Source organism: Musa acuminata, chromosome BXJ3-7, assembly GCF_036884655.1.
Source record: "Musa acuminata AAA Group cultivar baxijiao chromosome BXJ3-7, Cavendish_Baxijiao_AAA, whole genome shotgun sequence".
Classification (NCBI taxonomy): domain Eukaryota; kingdom Viridiplantae; phylum Streptophyta; class Magnoliopsida; order Zingiberales; family Musaceae; genus Musa; species Musa acuminata.
Window position 1 is genome coordinate 36,913,920 of NC_088355.1, and position 19,601 is coordinate 36,933,520.

The window sequence follows — 19,601 nt, forward strand, 5'->3', positions numbered from 1 at the left end:
GAAGGAAAGGTGATAGCTTGGTGCTCCTTTTGGTGCAAGTGGGAATTGACTTATCAAAGGGACAAATGCCCCTGACATCACCCAAACAAAGGAGGGATGACCACTACCTGCTTGCCTTTTGGTTTGAACAAATCAATATCCATTCCACACCTTTTGATTTGTCTAATCAATCATCAACCTCCTAAAGACTACAAGTAAATTGCAGCCACCTTTTTTTCCTTTCTCTGCAAGAAACTGGGTTTTATGGATGACACATCTCACATGACTTTTTGTGGTTTGAATCATAAATCTCTGTAAAGGTGGATTAAGGGAAATGAATCTTTCCATGAGCAAAAAAGACAAGTACAAGTTTCCTTTGTGACCAAGTGAATTTTATTTAAGAATATCCATAGATTGCATATTTTGGAAAGCTTGTAGAGGTTAGATTATATCAATTAATTTGTCATTTTAGCATGTGAATCAATTTCTATATCTTTAATATTAAATTGTCATCCATGGATGCACTCTTTGTTTGTGGTGTTAATGTACAGAAGAAGACCAAGAAGAACAGCAAGTTGGAAATAGTCAATTTAGGGGGTTTTGCTATTCATTTGAATTATAATCTCAGTAATCATATTTTCAACAGAGAATCAAATCCAATTTTATCCTGCATTGTGGTGTTCTTCATGAGCTAAATTAAACCTTTAAGAGACATGATACACCTAATCTCATTTCCTTTTTCTAAAGCACATCCTGTGTCTTTGGTTTAGCACATGATTTGAAAACAGTGGAAGAACACAAATCAAATTATGCTTCCATTGGATTTCTATAGTGTGGAGACCTGGATTTAACATTAAACAACTTCCAACAGCTACTTTGAACTTGATAGGGTCATCATACTGTCTCTTTAGATAACTCCAATTGACAGGTGCTTCAAGCCAACAAAAACAAGAGTGAGATACACTGTCAAGTAACCTAACCTATACCTATGAACAAGTTGACATTTGTAATTCTTGTTACCTAATAATAATTAGCCCCACAGAATATTTTTTGACTGCTTTAATACTCAAAACAGTTCCTACAAAAAAGCCATGGTCTTATCAGTTGGGTGAGAATGATGTGATTACTGATAGGATCTCAGTGGATAGCATAAATATTTGGTTGTCTGTCTACCTACCAATCCAAGATGGAACTATGGCTTGTTCTCAGTACATTCTTGTCTACATTTATCTAATCTTACACCTTGAAAAGATAATTAGAGAAATCATATTGTAACAGGACATCTATCAAGCTAAAAAAGCTGTGTATATATATGAATCTACCAGTCTTTTCTTGTAGCCAATGGCTAATATACAGAATGTTCTGCAGTGGACAAGCTTATCTGAGTTGAGCTTTTGTGAATCTATCAATCTTTTGTGAGTCTTTGAATCATTCCTTTGTTTCAACTGGTTAAGTAAAAAGTTGCAGGATAAGCTCAGGCCACTAAACAAATCCACCACAAGATCTGAAGAAAGGATGCAGTAGTAAGCCTGCATGCGCACTAAACACCATTAGGTAAGTCTTCAAGAAACTTTTGTTGCTGCTTTTGTCTTTATTTTAGTATATGCTGTGTGTGTGTTTAGGTTTTGATGTATTGTGTCTAATACATGGATCCATTAACATCCATCCTTTGAAACCTTATGGATCATTTGGTAGTATAGTTCTTGCTGGTTCTTTACTGCTAATTCTCAGAAAGCTCTATAGACAAGTCACATAATATGTAGAGCAGCTTAGTTTAAGGTCATCGTCTGCAGACATCGAGTTTTGAGGATTCGGATCCATGCATGCATCTGATCCATATCACTGCCATGAAAACTGGATGTTAGCTAATGTCTAGTGATAAGAGACCATTTGGTTTATCATTCATACGGTCCGTACCCGTACGGTTTTGTCTTTTCAATTCCAAAAAATATCTTTGAGGATAAGAAAGACCTAACGAACTTATGAACCATTGATTCTGACACTCTTCAATCAATATGAGACTAAATAATCTTATCATCGAGCATAGTCAATTGCACAAGCCAAGAAAGTCGAACTACGAATCAAAAATCTTCTTTGGGGCATCAATTTTCTCAAACAAATGTGACCTTTGGAACTGTGACTTCTCATGTTACAGTGACTTGAAACCAACAGCATTTCTTCCTCCACAAGCATCTCTGTTTTTGTTTCTGGAAGAGCTCTACAAACATCTCTTTGGGTCTTGAAGAAATAATAAGGGAGTATTCTTCAGTGTTGTAATGCATATATTTATATAGTCAACTCTGTGATGAGGTCAAACTGAGACTTTGCCCGGTTGGACTTGGACTAGACTCCATGCCCAGGCCTTCATCTTCTCAACTTGCATGTCTGCTAAAGCAGAAGCCAACTATGGCTCTCCTCTTGCAACCCACCACATGACATCCACTGGTTTCAGACTCTTCAGCCATGGCTTCACTCTTTGAGGTGTTTTGCCCCCATCTGGTGGGACCTCCCTGCCATGCTCAAGATGACCTCATGCAGAGACTTCCTTCCCCATACCCATACCCCAGCATGGCCACTGCAGATCCTCCAGCCTTTTGCATCACAAAAGAGGACAAGAGAGCTTCTTGCACTTCACCCATTTAGGCTTCTGTAACATCAAGCTCCTCTGGTGGGCCATCCCAGTAGAGGGACCTACACAGCCATGTCTCCCTTTGCTTGGTGGCTGCCAAGTGTTGCAGGTGATCAATGTCCAGCTGCCATAATCAACAATGGTGGCCACCAACCATGCCATATGATGATTGGGTTTGGTGCTAACTACAACAAGGAAATTAGGTTCTTGTCCATAATTTGGCCTACCTTTGATTAAGCCTCCTATAGAAAGCCATCAATTCTAGTGGTGAAAAATAATATACATGCATCATCAATCATGAATTAACTAATTCTTTATACCTTTTTTAGGGATAGACTATCATCATCATCATCATTATCGTCGTCATCATAGTCAAGCAATGGATCAAGATATCCATTCCTTTAATAATATAATATTTTTATCATTGAGGATACATTTATTATAATTCATAATCATTGATTGAAAAATATAAATATATATATAATATTATAAAAAATATAATATAGTGAAAAAGATAATAGACATATTCTTCATCATTATACCACCATAAATAAATATTTTTTAATATATATATATATATATAATAAATTTAAGACTCAAATGATCCAATTGATCGATCGATCTGATCTAAGTTTTGCGACTATGATCATGAGTCACTCATCGATCGAACCATGCATGAGCCTCATCTCATCTATCGTCAACCAACAGAGGATCGACGGTTCATTTTGGGTCTGAATCGATGGCGGGTCTCCTCTTTCGTTGTCTATCTATGTAGTCTCCTATTACTGCTTGATAAGAGACCACGTTTATCCACTTGGAAGAACGGCTCTTGTACGGTCTAGTTTGACTCCGTCGCAATTAGCTGGCTCTATGTAGATTTTATTGCGCAGGATCTGCCGACAGATCCACTTAGATTCCGTCATCCACCACGACGTCTCATTTGTCGGCTGTCCTCATCACGTATCCGATGGCGGAAGCGAATCACCCAAGACGAAAACACTGGGTGTAAGCCAGTTGACTCGGTCAACTAATATGGGTCCCTTCCGCCGCGGCCAGTAAGAAGGCTCAGAAGGTCGTATCCTGCTTGAGCAATTACATGTCAGCCGCGACCGGATTCAATTCCGTCGTCGTCACCGCCTGTGTCATCTTTGTTGCGCTATGATGGGTGGATGGAAAGGGATGGAGCTGAGCCCCGTTCGTCGGAAGGAGCCATGCACGTTCCTGAGGAAGAAGGCTACTTCTTCTCTGGTGGGTATTGAGTCATGGGACACCATGACCTCTCACCCACTCTTATTGTCGTCTTGCGATTACCTGTTTCGTGTGGTTTAGGGTTCCAAGTTGAAGTACGAACAAGCAATCCAATCTCATCATCCATGGCCACGAAGCAGACAGGCATCTTAGTCTGAAAAATCCAAATCTTTCATAGATATTTTTTTTGTCTATTTTTGAATCGCAGAAGACAAAAAGATTCCACGTTGAAACAGCCTTAGCCATGAGAAATCTTTCAAGGGATACATCTTTGCTACCAGGGAAGAATCTTGTATTTAGCTCTGGCTGTTTGCCCCCACCGAAAGAAATATGACAGGGAGCATCTTCTAGATATCTTGTTTGAGATCAACCAGGCAACAAGTAGCACAACAACATAATTGAGATGATGCCATGGACTTCTTACTAAGATGATAATGAGTCTAGTATACAGCTCATACCATGTATGTCATACCGACCTGAATAATGTTCATGTGAGGAACACTCAAATTGGCTGCTCCTGCCCGGCAATTCCTCCTCAAGAATGCATAGAAGTAGTTTATGACGAGCTTCTTCCAGAACCAGGACTCCTTTCTTGCCCTCACATCTCCATGGGCCAACAGATATGTGAATCCAGAATCCATTGCTTCTCTTAGAGCCGAAAGTTCATATTCCAAACTGGGATCTTCGTCGGAAGTGATAGAGCTTGACGGAAGCAATGAAACTCCTGCTTCAGAAGTAGCGCGACTTTTACGGATTCCTGTATCAGATAACAGTGGAATTTGCAGTTCATCAACTCCGCTCGGTGCAGCGGAATCTTGGGACCTTACAGACTCATGATCATGCTCGATGTCGATTGGACTCGTCTCCAATGCAAGCTCTTGAGCCTCCCTTCTCAAAAACTTCTCAAGGCTCTCCACCAAGAGCTGCTCAAAATTGTGGTGGTCTTCCTTCCGGATATCCTTGTATCCATAACGGGCAACGCAACGGAACATATGGTAGTCCTTCTGGCAGACTCTCCGAAACAAGAACCTTTCCTCTTGGGGGACAACCGGAACAGGGACATACTTGATGCAGACAAAAACGATGGTGGAATGAATTGCAGGGAGGGTAAGCAGAAACTGTCCAAATATTGAAGGAATGCCTTGGACTAGCTCATTGTACACAAGTCCGATGCCAGGGACCCTAATGGAGCCAAGGGTGGATCCAAGCTCAACCATGAAGTCCATGGATATCTTCTCTCGAATCTCACTCTGATACTTCAACACACTTCCATAGTTCCAGGTGTACATGACACATAGAAAGCAGGTAGCAAAAGCGAGAGGCAGCCAGCCGCCTTCCATTATCTTGGAAAGAACTGCACATAGGTAAATAAACTCCACTGTACCAAATACGGCGGGAAAACATAGAGCAATAAACAGATTGGTTTGCCATATAAGGAGCATCACTAGTGTCACCAATGAAGTGCTCACCATCATCACCAGAACCTCCGCAATGCCTATAGAAAGAACCTAATCAGTCATTCAGCTCCGCTATTTGCATTAATTTATCAAAACATCAAGAAATTACATGAATTACATAGGTCATCTATGAGATGGAAATTGACAATATGGCCAAGAGAGAGGTGAAAAAATAAAGATGGAAAGAGAACATGAAGAATCCAGCAATAACTAATTAAAAATTATAAATAAATATATAATTGTACAGGAAATTTTGAAAAGGTGCTTCTTAACAAGAAGATAAAAAGTCTAGTTACCATAGGCATTGGCGATGTCTGTGGTATTCCGGAAAGTAGCAACAACTATTATGCACATAATCATCAGGAACCAGTTGATGACAGGAATATAGATCTGACCCATGAATTTCCTGGATGTATGGATAATCTTAATCCTGGGAAAGCAACCAAGGGCCATGGATTGCTTTATGCAGGAAAATGTTGCTGAAATCATGGCCTGACTGGCAATCATGGCCGCGAACGTGGCAATGACAAAGACTGGCCAGAATAAAATATCTATACAACAAATTGACATCAAATAATGTGTAAGCTAGTTACAAGGTAAATCTTTGGACTAGAAAATTAATCTTTAATTTAACTTAGAATGAATAGTATAGAGAAGGCTCACCTGGGACAGAATCATAAAAGATTCCTTCCACTGAAAATGGATGTTTCATCAAATACGCAGCTTGGCCCATGTACGCCAAAAGAAGACATGGAAATACAGTAGATGTGAAGGCTATCTGCACATACAGTAGGAGTTAGTGAATAAAAACTGTCTTAATTGCAAGGGTCGATCACGGCATCACCCCAAAGAAAGATAACTGTCATAAACCTGTATAGACTTTACAGAGAAATGGCCCAGGTCAGCAAACATTGCTTCAGCTCCTACAAACATGAAGCAAAAGGAAATTCCATGAAATATACATAATATGTATACACAAAGCAGAGGTCAGAAGCTAGTCAAAATACATTTAGCTGGTAATAAAGCTAAAAAAATCACTAGCGAGGTATGAAAAGTTCTCTCAACACAATGTATATGCGTACCACAGCCACAGAGAAAAACATAAAGTACAATCACATATATTATCTCTTTTAGTTATTTGCGCTGTAACGAATATTACATCAGGTGCTTTCATCAATGCAGTACCCAAAAAAACACAAGATGCACGGAAACATATTATGTCATTCAGATCTACTAAAGAAAGGCATCCCTGGCATTGATGATTTTTCATTAAATAATTAAGTTTCCTTCGATCTTCCTCTTACTGCAGCTGACTCAATGTGGCGCTTATCTGGAATGTCGAAACTTTAAACTACCTGGATCTACAGTAGCAGTCAGTTATGTCGTGGAATTTGTTAACTCATTGATACTCCATGGTACATTGCCTTTCTCAATTTTCTTTTTGTCTCAGTGTCAAGATGGCAGTACTATGTTGGCACAGCCTTCCGCTGTATCATGCCAAGTGGTGTGCCAGTGTTCTGTCAGCACAACTTTAGATTCTGGATACTGAAAAAACATGAAGTGTTCAGTGACATGGAGCTCTCTCTCACCACAATATAAATTCATATTACAATTTTGATTATGCTCCGTGAGGTCGAGCCTTGACACCACGGTCAAGGAAATGAACTCTTTACTTAAAAATAAGGGTAAGACTGTATACTAGACCCATCGCAGCCCTTGTATCAATGAGAGACTTATATACTAAGCAAACATTTTTATTTTGAATATTCTCCTTGCACTAGATGAACTAAATAATCTTTAATTATGACAAAACAAACAAATTATTCTTGAGTTCCCATTTTTTTATCTTAGGCTATTAAGATAGTACTAGATCTACCTACAAGATATTCTAATACGATCAAAACAACTATGACTTACTAAGGCCAAATAACAAAAATAAGCATATATGTTACTCATCAAAACTGACCTACCAAGTTGCTAAAAAATTTGACCACATGACTTTATTCAGCTTGGACATGATTATATTCTTCACAGGATGCATTAGGGGTATTACTAGCTTTGAGTTAGATTTAGCGTTAAAGATAAAACTATCCTCAATCACTGTATCAGAAGTGTGATCTATGGTGTGAAGTGTAAGCCAATATCCTAAGTCATTATAATCCTCAATCACTATATCAGAAGTGTGATCTATGGTGTGAAGTGTAAGGCATTACCCTAAGTCATTTTATAATGTCTTCAAATCTAGATTACCCATAAAACTTAAAGATGTAAGTGATGTCGAGTCACTACACTCTTCATGGCTAATGGCTATACTTTCATTGAAGTACAACAAGCCTTAGCCACCCAAATCCGGATTAAGCCTTTTGGTAGAATTCTGGGGTTGGCGCACTTCCACATGCTTAAAATACGGTTGGTGCACCGCCACATTAAAGTCCAGGTGACGGTACTCCTCTTTACTTTCTTGCTCTTTACCCATCCATGGTCAATAAACCACACTAGCCAATGATAGAATTATCTGAAAACCAAATCTAGAGACTGAAATGTTGAGATTTGATTCATAGTTATCTAGGTAGTTATCATGATCTAGTAGTTATAGGGTGATTTCAATAACTACCTCAATCATGATCTAGTAGTTATAGGGTGATTTCAATAACTACCTCAATCATGATCTAGTAATTATAGGGTGGTTATCATTAGGTCCTATAAATAAGACAATAGTTCATGAAGCAAGGTATATAGAGAGTGTGTGCACTTGGGAATATCTTGTAAGTGTTCTGGTCAATCCTCCTGTTTTTAATACTATAATAGTATTCTGTTTTTTCCTTGCTCCTCCATCCCCAACATTTGTGGTATCAGAGCCTAGTTTCAATCTGAATTGGACATTATGGCTTTCAATGACAATTCCATGTCTCAACCCTTTATCTTCATCTTCTCCAGCAAATGCTATGAATTTTGGAGTATCAAGATGAAGACTCTATTCAAGTCTCAAGATCTTTGGGACTTAATAGAGAATGGATATGCGGATCCGGATGATGACGACAGGCTGACTGATGAAGGATCTAGTTCGAAGAGGAACAAGGGTGGAAAGAAGAACAGAAGAGGTGGAGATTATGAGGATGAGGAATGGACAGGTGAGATCGAAGAAGAGAATGATACTATTGGAATTGGAAATGCTAGGAGATCCAAGCACTCTACTAGATCTAAAGACCCAAAAAGGCCACGCAACGATGATTTAGCTTGTACAAAGAAACTTGTGAAAGGCAGAGATGTTAATCGTCGCAAGGATGAATTCGACGACGAAGAGGAAGACGCTGATGAGTGACTGTAACAAGATGGAACCAATTTGTGTTGGTTCATGGAAGTTCATTCCGCACTACAAAAAGGTAAGTTGAATTCCCTTTGTATCTCACGACATGCATATATGTACTGCAGCTGAGTGATAGCCTATCTCTGAATCTTTTCTCTTTTTTGTATACTAACCAGAAGATCTAGAATTGTTTGCAATGTTGTAGGCCAATCTTAGTGGTTTCAAGACTTGTTTTGTCAAAAACATGATAAAATATCATAAATTTTTTTTCAAATGTTGAGGATGGAGGAGCAAGGAAAAAACAGAATACTATTATAGTATTAAAAACAAGAGGATTGACAAAAACACTTACAAGATATTCCTAAGTGCACACACTTTCTATATATCTTGCTTCATGAACTATAATCCTATTTATAGGATCTAGTGAGAACCACCCTATAACTACTAAATTATGATTGAGGTAGTTATTGAAATCACCCTATAACTAGATCATGATTGAGGTAGTTATTGAAATCACCCTGTAACTACTAGATCATGACAACTACCTAGATAACTATGAATCAAATCTCAATACTCTCCCTTAATTCATAGTTGCATATACCGATTTGCGACATAAAATAAACATGCTTTTGAACTGGAAGCGACTTGGTGAGGATACCCGTAACTTGTTCATTTGTTCAACAATACTTCATTGTTATGGCTCCACTTGCTACAAGATCTCGGATGAAATGATAGAGTATCTCTATGTGCTTCGTTCTTCCATGAAATATTGGATTCTTCGTCATGGTAATATGACTTAGAAGACTTCTTGAAGATCTTCATCAAGAACAAAAAGAAGCAACATAAATATTTTGTGACAATAAAGCCACAATTGCAATGACGAAGAATCCAACATTTCATGGAAGAACGAAGCACATAGAGATACGCTATCATTTCATTCGAGATCTTGTAGCAAGTGGAGCCATAACAATGAAGTATTGTTGAACAAATGAACAAGTTACGGGTATTCTCACCAAGTCGCTTCCAGTTCAAAAGCATGTTTATTTTATGTCGCAAATCGGTGTATGCAACTATGAATCAAGGGGGAGTGTTGAGATTTGATTCATAGTATCTAGGTAGTTATCATGATCTAGTAGTTACAGGGTGATTTCAATAACTACCTCAATCATGATCTAGTAGTTATAGGGTGGTTTCGATAACTACCTCAATCATGATCTAGTAGTTATAGGGTGGTTATCACTAGGTCCTATAAATAGGACCATAGTTCATGAAGCAAGGTATATAGAGAGTGTGTGCATTTGGGCATATCTTGTAAGTGTTCTTGTCAATCCTCCTGTTTTTAATACTATAATAGTATTCTGTTTTTTCCTTGCTCCTCCATCCTCAACATGAAAACCACTTAGAAGTTAATTATTTTAAATGGTTGATGATTTTAAAAGACTTACATGAAGTTAAGCTGGGTATGTGAACAAACAACGATTATATGCATTAATGTACAGAATCAGATTTCAGTTTCTTCTCATCTTTAGAAATTTCAACCAGTGTACTAGGATAATCAAATTAAACAAATTAGGAAAATAATATTGGACAAAAAAAATCCATAATGAAGTATTTGAAAAGAATCATTAAGAAAAAAAAAAGGATAATTATCTGAAGTTATGCAGTTAAAGAAACCTGTGATGCACAGAACACAACCGCCAAGTGCAGACCATGCTTTAGTGTTGTTTCTCTTGAAAAAGAAATATATATATGCTGGATTGAATGCTCTTAGAACGGAAATATCATACTTAAGTATGTTGTATATTCCAATGGATCCCAAACTGAAGAACCAAAGTGCCAAAATAGGAGCAAACAAGAAACCCACTTTGCCGGTCCCAAACCTTTGTATACTGAACAATACTACAAGAATTACAATTGAGAAAATGACCACAGCATCTGCAAGAAGCAATTAAAATATCATGAGTTGACACGAAATTGACAGTACTAACAATTTCAAGCTAAAAGGGGAAATATGGCACTGTAATGGCTTGTGCGTGTTGGTTCAGATGCAACAAAAAACTGTCACCAACCTGTGTCGAATCCTGAAATTCTGCCTTGAAGACCGCTCACAGCAGACATAACTGCACATGAAACGGCTATGAGATATAAACATTAAGCAGAGTTTAGAAAGCATAACCACAGCCAAGGAACTAATCCCTACTAGTTAGAAATGAGAGAGCAACTGCATGTGAGAAAAATAAACTGGAAAACTGATGTACCTGACATGGATGGAGTAAGAATGCCATCTCCAATTATCATAGAGGTACCCATCAGGACCAATAACAACAGAAGACGTTTTGAAAAAGAATTTTTCTCCAAGAGATCTTTTATGTATAGTGCTCTTTCTAGCTCTGGAGTAGGCAGCTTGAGCCTAAAGCTGGAGATATCTTCATCGGCACGCTGCTGATTTGGAAGTAGACTAACCTTGGCATATCTGCATATCAGTGAATACAATGCAAAAGTTCCTCCTGCAGGCACAGATGCAGTGAGTGTGGAACAATCAGAACATAGTGTCTTTCTAATCGAAACATGATATATCACAAGCATTTCAAATAATAAATAAATGTGCAAATCTGATATTTTTTTTCTCAGATAAATAAATTGAATTCTGTAAATTAAACAGCTACATGTGAAGTTGTGCAAAGGCATAGAACTTTTCCAAAGTCTTTCAATACCTTCACCATTATCATTTGCTTTCAGCACTATAAAGATGTATTTTGCAAAAGGAATGAGTGCGATTGTGTACATCACCAAGGATAAGGCACCCAAAACATCGACTTCTGATTTAATTGGGACTTTGCTGAAGACATCACTAAAGACATATAAGGGACTCGTGCCCATGTCACCATAAACAACACCAAGAGTCTGAAATGCCATTGCAAGCGTGCTCCAAATTGAGATGTCCTGTTCGATTTGTAGTGAAAGAGTGAGAAAGCAAGAAGTTCGATTCCACCGATAACTAAACGGAGAAAAGCTCCATCTACAGAATAGGAAGCAGGACACCGTATACCACACTATGAACGCAAGAAAATCCAACAAAATCGAAAATAACACGTTTGTCATTAGCAAGAGCAAAGTTCCATCGACACAATAGGAGGTACCGAACACCAAAGACCCGCCGCCCGAGATGGTACCTTTTCGCGACGCTTGTGAGCGTCGGCGATGTCCATGGCCTCCACGTCCAGCGAGTCCACGCTCCGCGCCTTCTTCACCAGCCTCCGCCGCAGCGTGGCCTGCAGCTCCGGCCCCAGCACCAACGCCTCCTCCTCGATGGACCACGGCGGCGACTCCGAGTCCACCTCGCTGCCGTCTACCCACCGCACCGTGCGGGCACTGCTCGCCTCCTCGACGATCCCGCCTTCCTCCATCCCTTTCCTACCCCCTCACTCCTCCAAGATCGGATTTTGGACGCCTCTTCCCCTTGGTTCTTCCCAGCCGACGCGAGGGAGAAGAAGAGACTTTTCTATCTCTGACACTGAAGCCAGCACGGTTCTCGTAGAAGCGGAGTTGTGTTTGGAGACGGAGAAGGGCTCACAAGGGGCAACCTTTTGGGTGGAATCGACGGTGGCTCTAATGGCGACGTTTGAAACGTGCGCTGCTAACCAACGGTTACGTGTATGGATATCGATGATGGGCATAAACAATGCCATGGTAGCATAACCCATCCTATATATTCCTCTCTCACCAGTATATTCAATGTCGGTCCGAAAACCTGCCTTGTGATTGGGACAGATTTCGAGTCATTCTTGGGACCCACCTATCAGCCACCGATGGCCACGATCAAAAGGCTGGTAGGTCATTTGGTAGAGGAGAATGGGAAGGAAAAGAAACATCGTGTCATATTGGTCCGTGTCTTCATATATTATTATGGGAATTATATCAGATATAGGGACATCAAAGAGACTTGGTGACACCAGTGAGTCAACTAATTGAACACGAGGTTGAATAAAAATATTATTTTCGCTATAAATACTACATTATTGTGTATATTTTATGATATATATATATATATATAATATTTGATTTGTTTTTTCTTTGGTTTCTTGCACTTTATTCTCTTCTTTCTGTCAACAAGATATTTTTTAATGCTTCTTTTATTTTATTATTTTCTTTTTTTTGAAATTTATATTTAATTTTACTCTCAAAATTATTATTTTTTTATGTGTTTACTAGTTTAATTGATAAAAATTTTAATAAATCAGACTTGAATCTTGATTTTATCACTTTATTCATTATAAACAAATAAAAATGAGATTCACTATAGTGCTTCAATCACCATCAATAATATAATACTTTAAATTATCTTTATAAAAACCTCGAATAATCTTGAGAGAATATTAATGTGGGTGATATCGATAATATTTGGATTAACCCAATTTGGTTCAAATCTATGTAAAAAAATTTAAGTGAAGTTAGAGAAAATCTTCGAAGCTTAATTGAGCATCGACCTATACAAAGATCATTCATCGTGCATCGTGGGGTTCTAGATATGATTTATCTGATAGTTTAATTAATCATGAAACAAAAAATAAAAATTTTAAATATACAATAATTGATATCGATTAAAGTTTTTTAAATATATTTAAATAGGATGAATATTATGTAATATGTGTGAAATATTTTTTATTTTTTATATCAAGCTAATATATATATATATTATAAAATTATATTTATTATTTTTTTAGGGATCCAATAAATAATCTTAGAAGAGTTGTATGTCTACGTCTCATGTTATAAAGTAACTTTCCAAAGGATAACCTCTTATATATATGTCCATTTTCTTTAATGAATTGATACTGCTATGAGATGAGTTGTATATGCCTTATGGAGACAAACAATGCAAGAGCATTTGATTATGATGTAATGACATTAAATTCTAACATATAGAAAGATGATCCAAGTGTCTTTTCCTTTGTCACACCACAAGAATTTACACATGCAAAGTGGCTTCATTTATTGGGAAGGTGGTGAAGCTGAAAATGATTGAAATCTATGTGTCGAAAGTCTAAGTGGATAGCTGTTTCCCTCAACAATGCCATGGTTTTCTTGTCTTCACCTCAAAACAAAACATCATCTCATTTCTTCATATGACTTTGTGCACTCATATTATATTACAATAAGATGACAACCAGTCACAGATCTTTTTCATGGGTTTCCAGTTATTGGATATCTCTCTTCACAATTGAGTGAAGAAAAGTTCTTGTGATCACCTCCAAAAAGTAGCAAAAAGGGTCAGAAGAAATGACTGGAATAACTCTGGCTAAAAGAAACATACAGATTGTATTCTTTTCATCTCTTCCAATCTTGTGGTACTTCAGCTGGAGATTGGGGTTGTGTTCCGTGGAGCTCAGCCAAAACTCCCATCTGCTTGTTGAGTCTGCATGAAGGTTTCAGGAAGCAGATCTCTGCAGCTTTTACTCACCTAACATCAGAAACAGAAGGGTGTTCCACATATCAATGGGGCCAGGCAAGCACCAGTGCACGCAGTCGTTGTACAGGGTGACGTTCTCATGCGCCCAATGGCCATATCTACTCGGATGCCCATCGGGCCTCAGCAGCATAGCTCCCGTGGTGTCCAACATCTTCAACTCCACTCCCTTTGCCCTCCCCACCCTCTCGGCTTCCCTGAACTCCTCCACTTGTGCCTCGTAGAACTCGAGATCCAATCCCTCCAGCCTCGTCTCGTTGCCCCGGAACGGCCTCGTCCTCACGCAATTCCCTCCCTTGTTCCACTCCCCGTTCTCGAAGTGCGACGGCGAGACCGTTCTCAGGAAGACCTTCCCCCCGAAGCCATCGAGCTCGGTGATGGCGCGGAGAGCGGTCCGGAAGGCCATCCTGTGGGAGTACCGCAGCGTCAGGTCGGTGACGTTGTCAACCAGGCAGAAGTGGCAGCCGACGATCACTCCCTTCTCGTAGAACATGGCTGGCCGAGTGAACCAGTTGCCATCGGATATGATCACGTAGTCGAACTCGTGGATTCGGGACGCCCAGTTGTCGTCGACCTCGTCGAGGTAGAGGTTCCACAGGCCAGTATGGTTGGGGCCGTCTGTGTCTGCTTCCTGAGCTTTCACCAGGAACGGCGACCAGAAGGTTGAGATGGTGAAGTTGTGGGCGGTGTAGAACATGCGCTTGAAGTTCTCATCCGTGGTGTTGGAGATGTCCTTTGGATACTCCACCTGATCGGCACAACAGACAGAGAGAGAGTGGTCAAACTTAGAAGATCCATAATGAATGACAAGATTATAAGATTCTACGAGTACAGATATGGATCCCATGTGGGCACGTCAATTTATATTCACAGCTCGCGCTCCAACGTGAAGGCCGGATGTGTTGTGTTCTGTCATGTTTATTCATTTCATTGAACGTTTAAGATGGTTGATAAGGTTAAGATCTGGCTTTGGAGGAGGTATGAACGGGTAATGCTTTGGTTTGATGGCGCCTTTACCTTCGACAAGAGGCACATCAAGGACTGCATGTGGTTTCTGGCCAAGGAGTCGCCCACGAACGCCAGGGACTTCCCTCTCACAAGCTCGAGGAACCAAGAGGCGTCGAAGCGCGGCAGCTCGCAGGCCGCCGGCCTCCACCTCCATTTCAGGAAGTCCATGTCTGGCCTCCCGTACTTCATGCAATTCTGGTGCTCCTGGATCGTGAAGCACGTCAGGTTCGTGTAGTACGGCGCGTCTGGATCCCGAACCCACTCGCCCTGGGAGATGTCGCACTCCCGGGGCAATCTGATGGAAGGATATCGAGGCGGCGGCGGCGGCGGCGGAGGAGGAGAAGGCGACGAGGAAGACAAAGAGGAGGCGGAAGAAGAAGAAGAACGTTCATCGTTGTACGAGGGTAGGGGAGGCTGGTTGCAACAGGAGATGATGGCAAGCACCAACAAGACGAGGAGGATGGAGAAGAGAAGTGTCCTGGGATTGCCGTGTGCATGATGGTAGCCCCAAATCCGAAGCCTGTAGGCATGAGGCTTCATTGGAAGAGGTCAGACGATGGTGAAGGAAGAAGAAGCCATGACTCTATAAAAAGCAATGGTGGCGTGACTTCATCTCTGTTCGATAAATATTGGGTGGTTGCCATGTCTTTTGCTGCCCACGTTCCGCATGTTGGGCTTCAGAAATAAAAATTAATATTTTTATTGAAATTAAGTATCATAAATTAAAAATAAAAGTTTTATATTTTTGAAAATGATAATCAACATATTGTGAATCCACAAAGAAAAAAAAAAAGAAGCTAAACTTTCTTTTTCTATTTTCAGGATTATTATATATAAATTAAAAAAGTGTTGTTTATATATAAAATAAAAATAAAAATCACATAATAAATAATTAAGAGAGCACCTAAGCAACCAGAATAAGACATGTCACTAACAGTTAATCTATGTACTGAGTTGGCCTGTGATCATGACCTTGGCGACCGAGTATGGTTTATGATGCTGGTCGATGAGCCAGAACAGCTGCAACAATGGTGGCATCCCACCAATACATCATGAACTCCACCACGAATCCATGGCGGAGAAGTGATGGAAGAGGCAATAGAAGCAAGCTCTTGGCTCTACCAACGAAGGAGGGACCATTGCGCCATGGGCGTGCACACGACGTGAGGAAGCTCGGCGGCATTAACGCAAACACCAAACGCACACTCAGTCCTCTGCATCAAATACGATTTCTTTCATCGCATGTTCATGTTTTAGTCAAACAATGGCATCCCACCAATTATTTCCAATGTAAATTGAACCCATTAGATTCACTTGTCTCCGCTGCATTCCTTCTATTCAGATGCGTCCGTCGGAGGATGGTATAAGAACATGTCCGAAGCTGCAGAAATGATAGGGATGGAAGAAAAGCTTCAAGAACTCATCAGATCGTTCAACAGAATCCATAGACATACAATTATTCATCCCCTCCATGAATGATATAATCCACTCTATTAGATTGATTTGATGATCCTGTAACGTGGATCTCGGGGGAAAATTTTCTTCTCAGCCCCAAGCCCACACAAACACTGGTCTTCCTGTTGCTTCACTCCCCCAGCATCAGAAACAAGAGCTGGTTCCACATGTCGATGGGCCCGGGCAAGCACCAGTGCACGCAGTCGTTGTACATGGCGACGCTCTCATGGATGGAGTGGCCGTACCTGCTCGGGTGGCCGTCCGGCCTCAGCAGCATGGCCTGCGTCGTGTCCAGCAGCCGCATCCTCACCCCCGGCTGCCGCTCCGCCTGCCTGAACTCCTCCAGCTGCTGCTCGTAGAACTCCCGGTCCAGAGACTCCATCGTCGTCTCGTTGCTCCGGTACGGCCGCTTCCGCTTGCAGTTGCCGCCCTTGTTCCACTCCCCGTTCTCGAAGTGCGACGGCGATATGGACCGCACCAACACCTTCCCCTTGAAGCCGGCGAGGCCGTTGATGGCGCGGAGGGCCGTCCGGAAGGCCATCCGGTGCGAGTAGTGCAGCGTCAGGTCGGTGACGTTCTCGATCAGGCAGTAGTGGCAGCCGACCAGCTTCTTCTGCTCGTAGAAGAGGGAGGGCCGGGTGAACCAGTTGCCGTCGGAGATGATCACGTAGTCGAACTTGTGGAGCTGCGACGCCCATTTCTCGTCGACCTCGTCCAGGTAGAGGTTCCAGAGGCCAGTGTGGTTCGGCCCGTCTGTGTCCGCCAGCTGCGCCTTCACCAGGAACGGGGACCAGAAGATGGAGATGGTGAAGCGGTAGGTGGGATAGAACATGCGCTTGAAGTTGTCATCTTTACTGTCCGACATGTCCTGTGGTCGCTCCACCTGCACACGATCGATTCCAGCGTTACTAATCTTCTCAACCGGAGATCAAATCGAGAAACATCAAGCCAGATATCGATGATCTCCTGCAAAAGACTCGGGAGAACACCGTCGTGGACATGAATCTGACGTCAAAGGTGCCGAGTTACAGGTTGGATGTAGCATCTGACAATGTCAAAAACGGAGGCTAGCAAAGAGTGAATGAGAACTCTGAGACCTGCCAGCTTTTGGAGTGATGACAACCACGTGGGCGAGTCGGCGATGAGAGAGCGACAGCAATGTAAAGATCGAAACACGATGAGTCCTAAAGGTTACAGAGGCGATTCCCATTGCCCTTTCGAGGTGAAATCTACAGACTTGACTTAGACTGTTCTCTCTGGTTCGTCTCGGGCCACGAGATCTTACCATTAGATCCTGCCGGTTGGCTGGCTCTTGTTAGGGGCATCGCCTGGGCCAACCAAATGCTATCTTGTTTGTCCTCTCTCGCTTCCATTAATTGATGTGGTGTGTGTTTTGCTCCTCCACTCTTTTCCCCCTTCCTTTTTAACCTACCTTTCCCACCTCCTCACTCATTGCGACGAAAGGAAATCACTAGGAAAGAAGCAAACAAAAGACTGGATTAGCTTTGTTGCCTACTCACTGTTCATTAAATATTTAGGAGCATCTAGATCTGGTGTGTTGATCCAGGAGCGGAATCCGATTCGCAATTTGATTTCCAAGAGCAGATCAAATTCTTGATTTGGAATTCCTATCGAGATTAGATTTCAACGCCAACGGCAGATGGCATCTCGTGAGCTGAATTCCGGTGGCTTCTGCCTCCAGAGAGCAGGAAAAGAATTGGAGATCGAGTCATGGAGAGAGAGAGAGAGAGAGAGGGCTTACGCCGGACAAGAGGCACATCAGTGACTGCATCTGGTTCCTGGCCAAGGAGTCGCCGACGAAGGCCATGGACTTGCCCGTGACGAGGTGGAGGAACCAGGCGGCGTCGAAGCGAGGGAGGTCGCAGCCCTCCGGTTGCCACCGCCACTTGAGGAAGTCCAGATCCGGCCGGCCGTACTTCATGCAGTTCTGGTGCTCCTGAATGGTGAAGCAAGTCTTGTTGGTGTAGTAGGGGGCGTCGGGGTCCCGAACCCATTCGCCCTTGGACAGATCGCAGTTCTCCGGCAAGCCGAGGGGAGGGTACCGCCGCGTGTAGGGGAGAAGAAAGATCTTGACCAGCAGCACGAGGACAACCGCGGACAGCAGCACCACCTTGCCGACGCCGTGGCTATTCTGCTGCCTCCGAAGCGGCGGCTTAACGGCGTAAGAAGGCTTCATGGTTCTCCGACGGAGGAGGGAGAAGGATCTGTGACGGGATGGTGACTGCTTGCCGACCTTCTCCTCGCTCTACAAAGAGGAAGTAAGTAGTGGTGGTTGAAGCAGCGCTTGATAATATCGAGTGGTTGGACGTGAGCGAGAGCGTCTTCTCTTTCTTTTTGTTCCATGCGGGCCATGCAGCGAATGATGCGCTCAGCACCTCCACAACAAAGATGGCTCTCTCCCATCCATTGCTGCCGTAAATTACACTCCAGACGATGGAGATTAAGAATTCGATCATCCCTCCCCCATAAACGTGTAATCCACTCGTAGATCCGACCATGTCGAGCAAAATCCCTGTCGTGGTTGGCCAGATTTAGTCTGATCTGATAGCTGCACAGCCTTGTTCATGTGATGGATGGGTTGTCTTTTGCCTCATGACACCCTTCACATGCTCTTTCCTTCAGCTCTGTTGAGCACAGAACATTGACGTGATTCTTAAATGGAGAGACAGAGAGAGAGAGAGAGAGAGAGAGAGAGAGAGAGAGAGAGTAAACAAAGCCACACATATCAACATCTTGAGCTGTAATGGATACATTGAGGCATAAACAATACCTAACATGCAGCATTCATTTTATGAAACGAGTAGATATGCAACTGTACAACGTCCACAACGTTGCGTGGATGCTAAAGAATATTATCCAAAATAATACTTAATTTGGACAATAGTAAGACAACACCACATTTATATTCAATTAACCTTTTTCTTTCCTCCTTGTTTAGCTGTAAAGCTCACATCTTCTAATGACTCTGATTTGTTTATTTTATGGTAGAGGGTTGTCAGACGCCTGCAAGTATTTATGCTGATTGCCATT

General features: G+C 41.7%; 3 protein-coding genes across 3 annotated transcripts; all 3 read right to left on the reverse strand.

Annotated features, from left to right (window-relative positions):
• Positions 1–4,005: 4,005 nt before the first annotated feature.
• Positions 4,006–12,216, reverse strand: LOC103992353 (potassium transporter 23). The gene is made up of 9 exons (XM_009412011.3): positions 11,794–12,216; positions 11,335–11,563; positions 10,879–11,127; positions 10,690–10,740; positions 10,295–10,555; positions 6,184–6,236; positions 5,977–6,091; positions 5,610–5,864; positions 4,006–5,351 (listed from the first exon to the last, which is right to left on the reverse strand). Exons 1-9 carry the CDS (start codon positions 12,025–12,027, stop codon positions 4,309–4,311), a joined length of 2,490 nt encoding a protein of 829 aa, XP_009410286.2. The 5' UTR covers positions 12,028–12,216; the 3' UTR covers positions 4,006–4,308.
• Positions 12,217–13,665: 1,449 nt separating this feature from the next.
• On the reverse strand, positions 13,666–15,779 carry LOC135642233 (protein trichome birefringence-like 19). The gene is made up of 2 exons (XM_065158202.1): positions 15,105–15,779; positions 13,666–14,835 (listed from the first exon to the last, which is right to left on the reverse strand). The coding sequence occupies exons 1-2, from the start codon at positions 15,633–15,635 to the stop codon at positions 14,074–14,076; spliced, it is 1,293 nt and encodes a 430-aa protein (XP_065014274.1). The 5' UTR covers positions 15,636–15,779; the 3' UTR covers positions 13,666–14,073.
• A 706-nt stretch (positions 15,780–16,485) lies between these two features.
• Positions 16,486–19,267, reverse strand: LOC103992946 (protein trichome birefringence-like 19). Its single transcript, XM_018829388.2, has 2 exons — positions 18,313–19,267; positions 16,486–17,433 (listed from the first exon to the last, which is right to left on the reverse strand). Exons 1-2 carry the CDS (start codon positions 18,745–18,747, stop codon positions 16,681–16,683), a joined length of 1,188 nt encoding a protein of 395 aa, XP_018684933.2. The 5' UTR covers positions 18,748–19,267; the 3' UTR covers positions 16,486–16,680.
• Positions 19,268–19,601: the final 334 nt, after the last annotated feature.

Excerpts from the sequence above, each read along its gene's own strand:
- LOC103992353 (XM_009412011.3), bottom strand. The coding sequence starts at position 12,027 with ATGGAGGAAGGCGGGATCGTCGAGGAGGCGAGCAGTGCCCGCACGGTG. Across the intron at positions 6,237-10,294 it reads TTGTGTTCTGTGCATCACAG|GAGCTGAAGCAATGTTTGCT; the intron begins GTTTCTTTAACT and ends TCATGTTTGTAG. Across the intron at positions 5,352-5,609 it reads AGACATCGCCAATGCCTATG|GCATTGCGGAGGTTCTGGTG; the intron begins GTAACTAGACTT and ends TTCTTTCTATAG.
- LOC135642233 (XM_065158202.1), bottom strand. The coding sequence starts at position 15,635 with ATGAAGCCTCATGCCTACAGGCTTCGGATTTGGGGCTACCATCATGCA. Across the intron at positions 14,836-15,104 it reads TGATGTGCCTCTTGTCGAAG|GTGGAGTATCCAAAGGACAT; the intron begins GTAAAGGCGCCA and ends TGTGCCGATCAG.
- LOC103992946 (XM_018829388.2), bottom strand. The coding sequence starts at position 18,747 with ATGAAGCCTTCTTACGCCGTTAAGCCGCCGCTTCGGAGGCAGCAGAAT. Across the intron at positions 17,434-18,312 it reads TGATGTGCCTCTTGTCCGGC|GTGGAGCGACCACAGGACAT; the intron begins GTAAGCCCTCTC and ends GATCGTGTGCAG.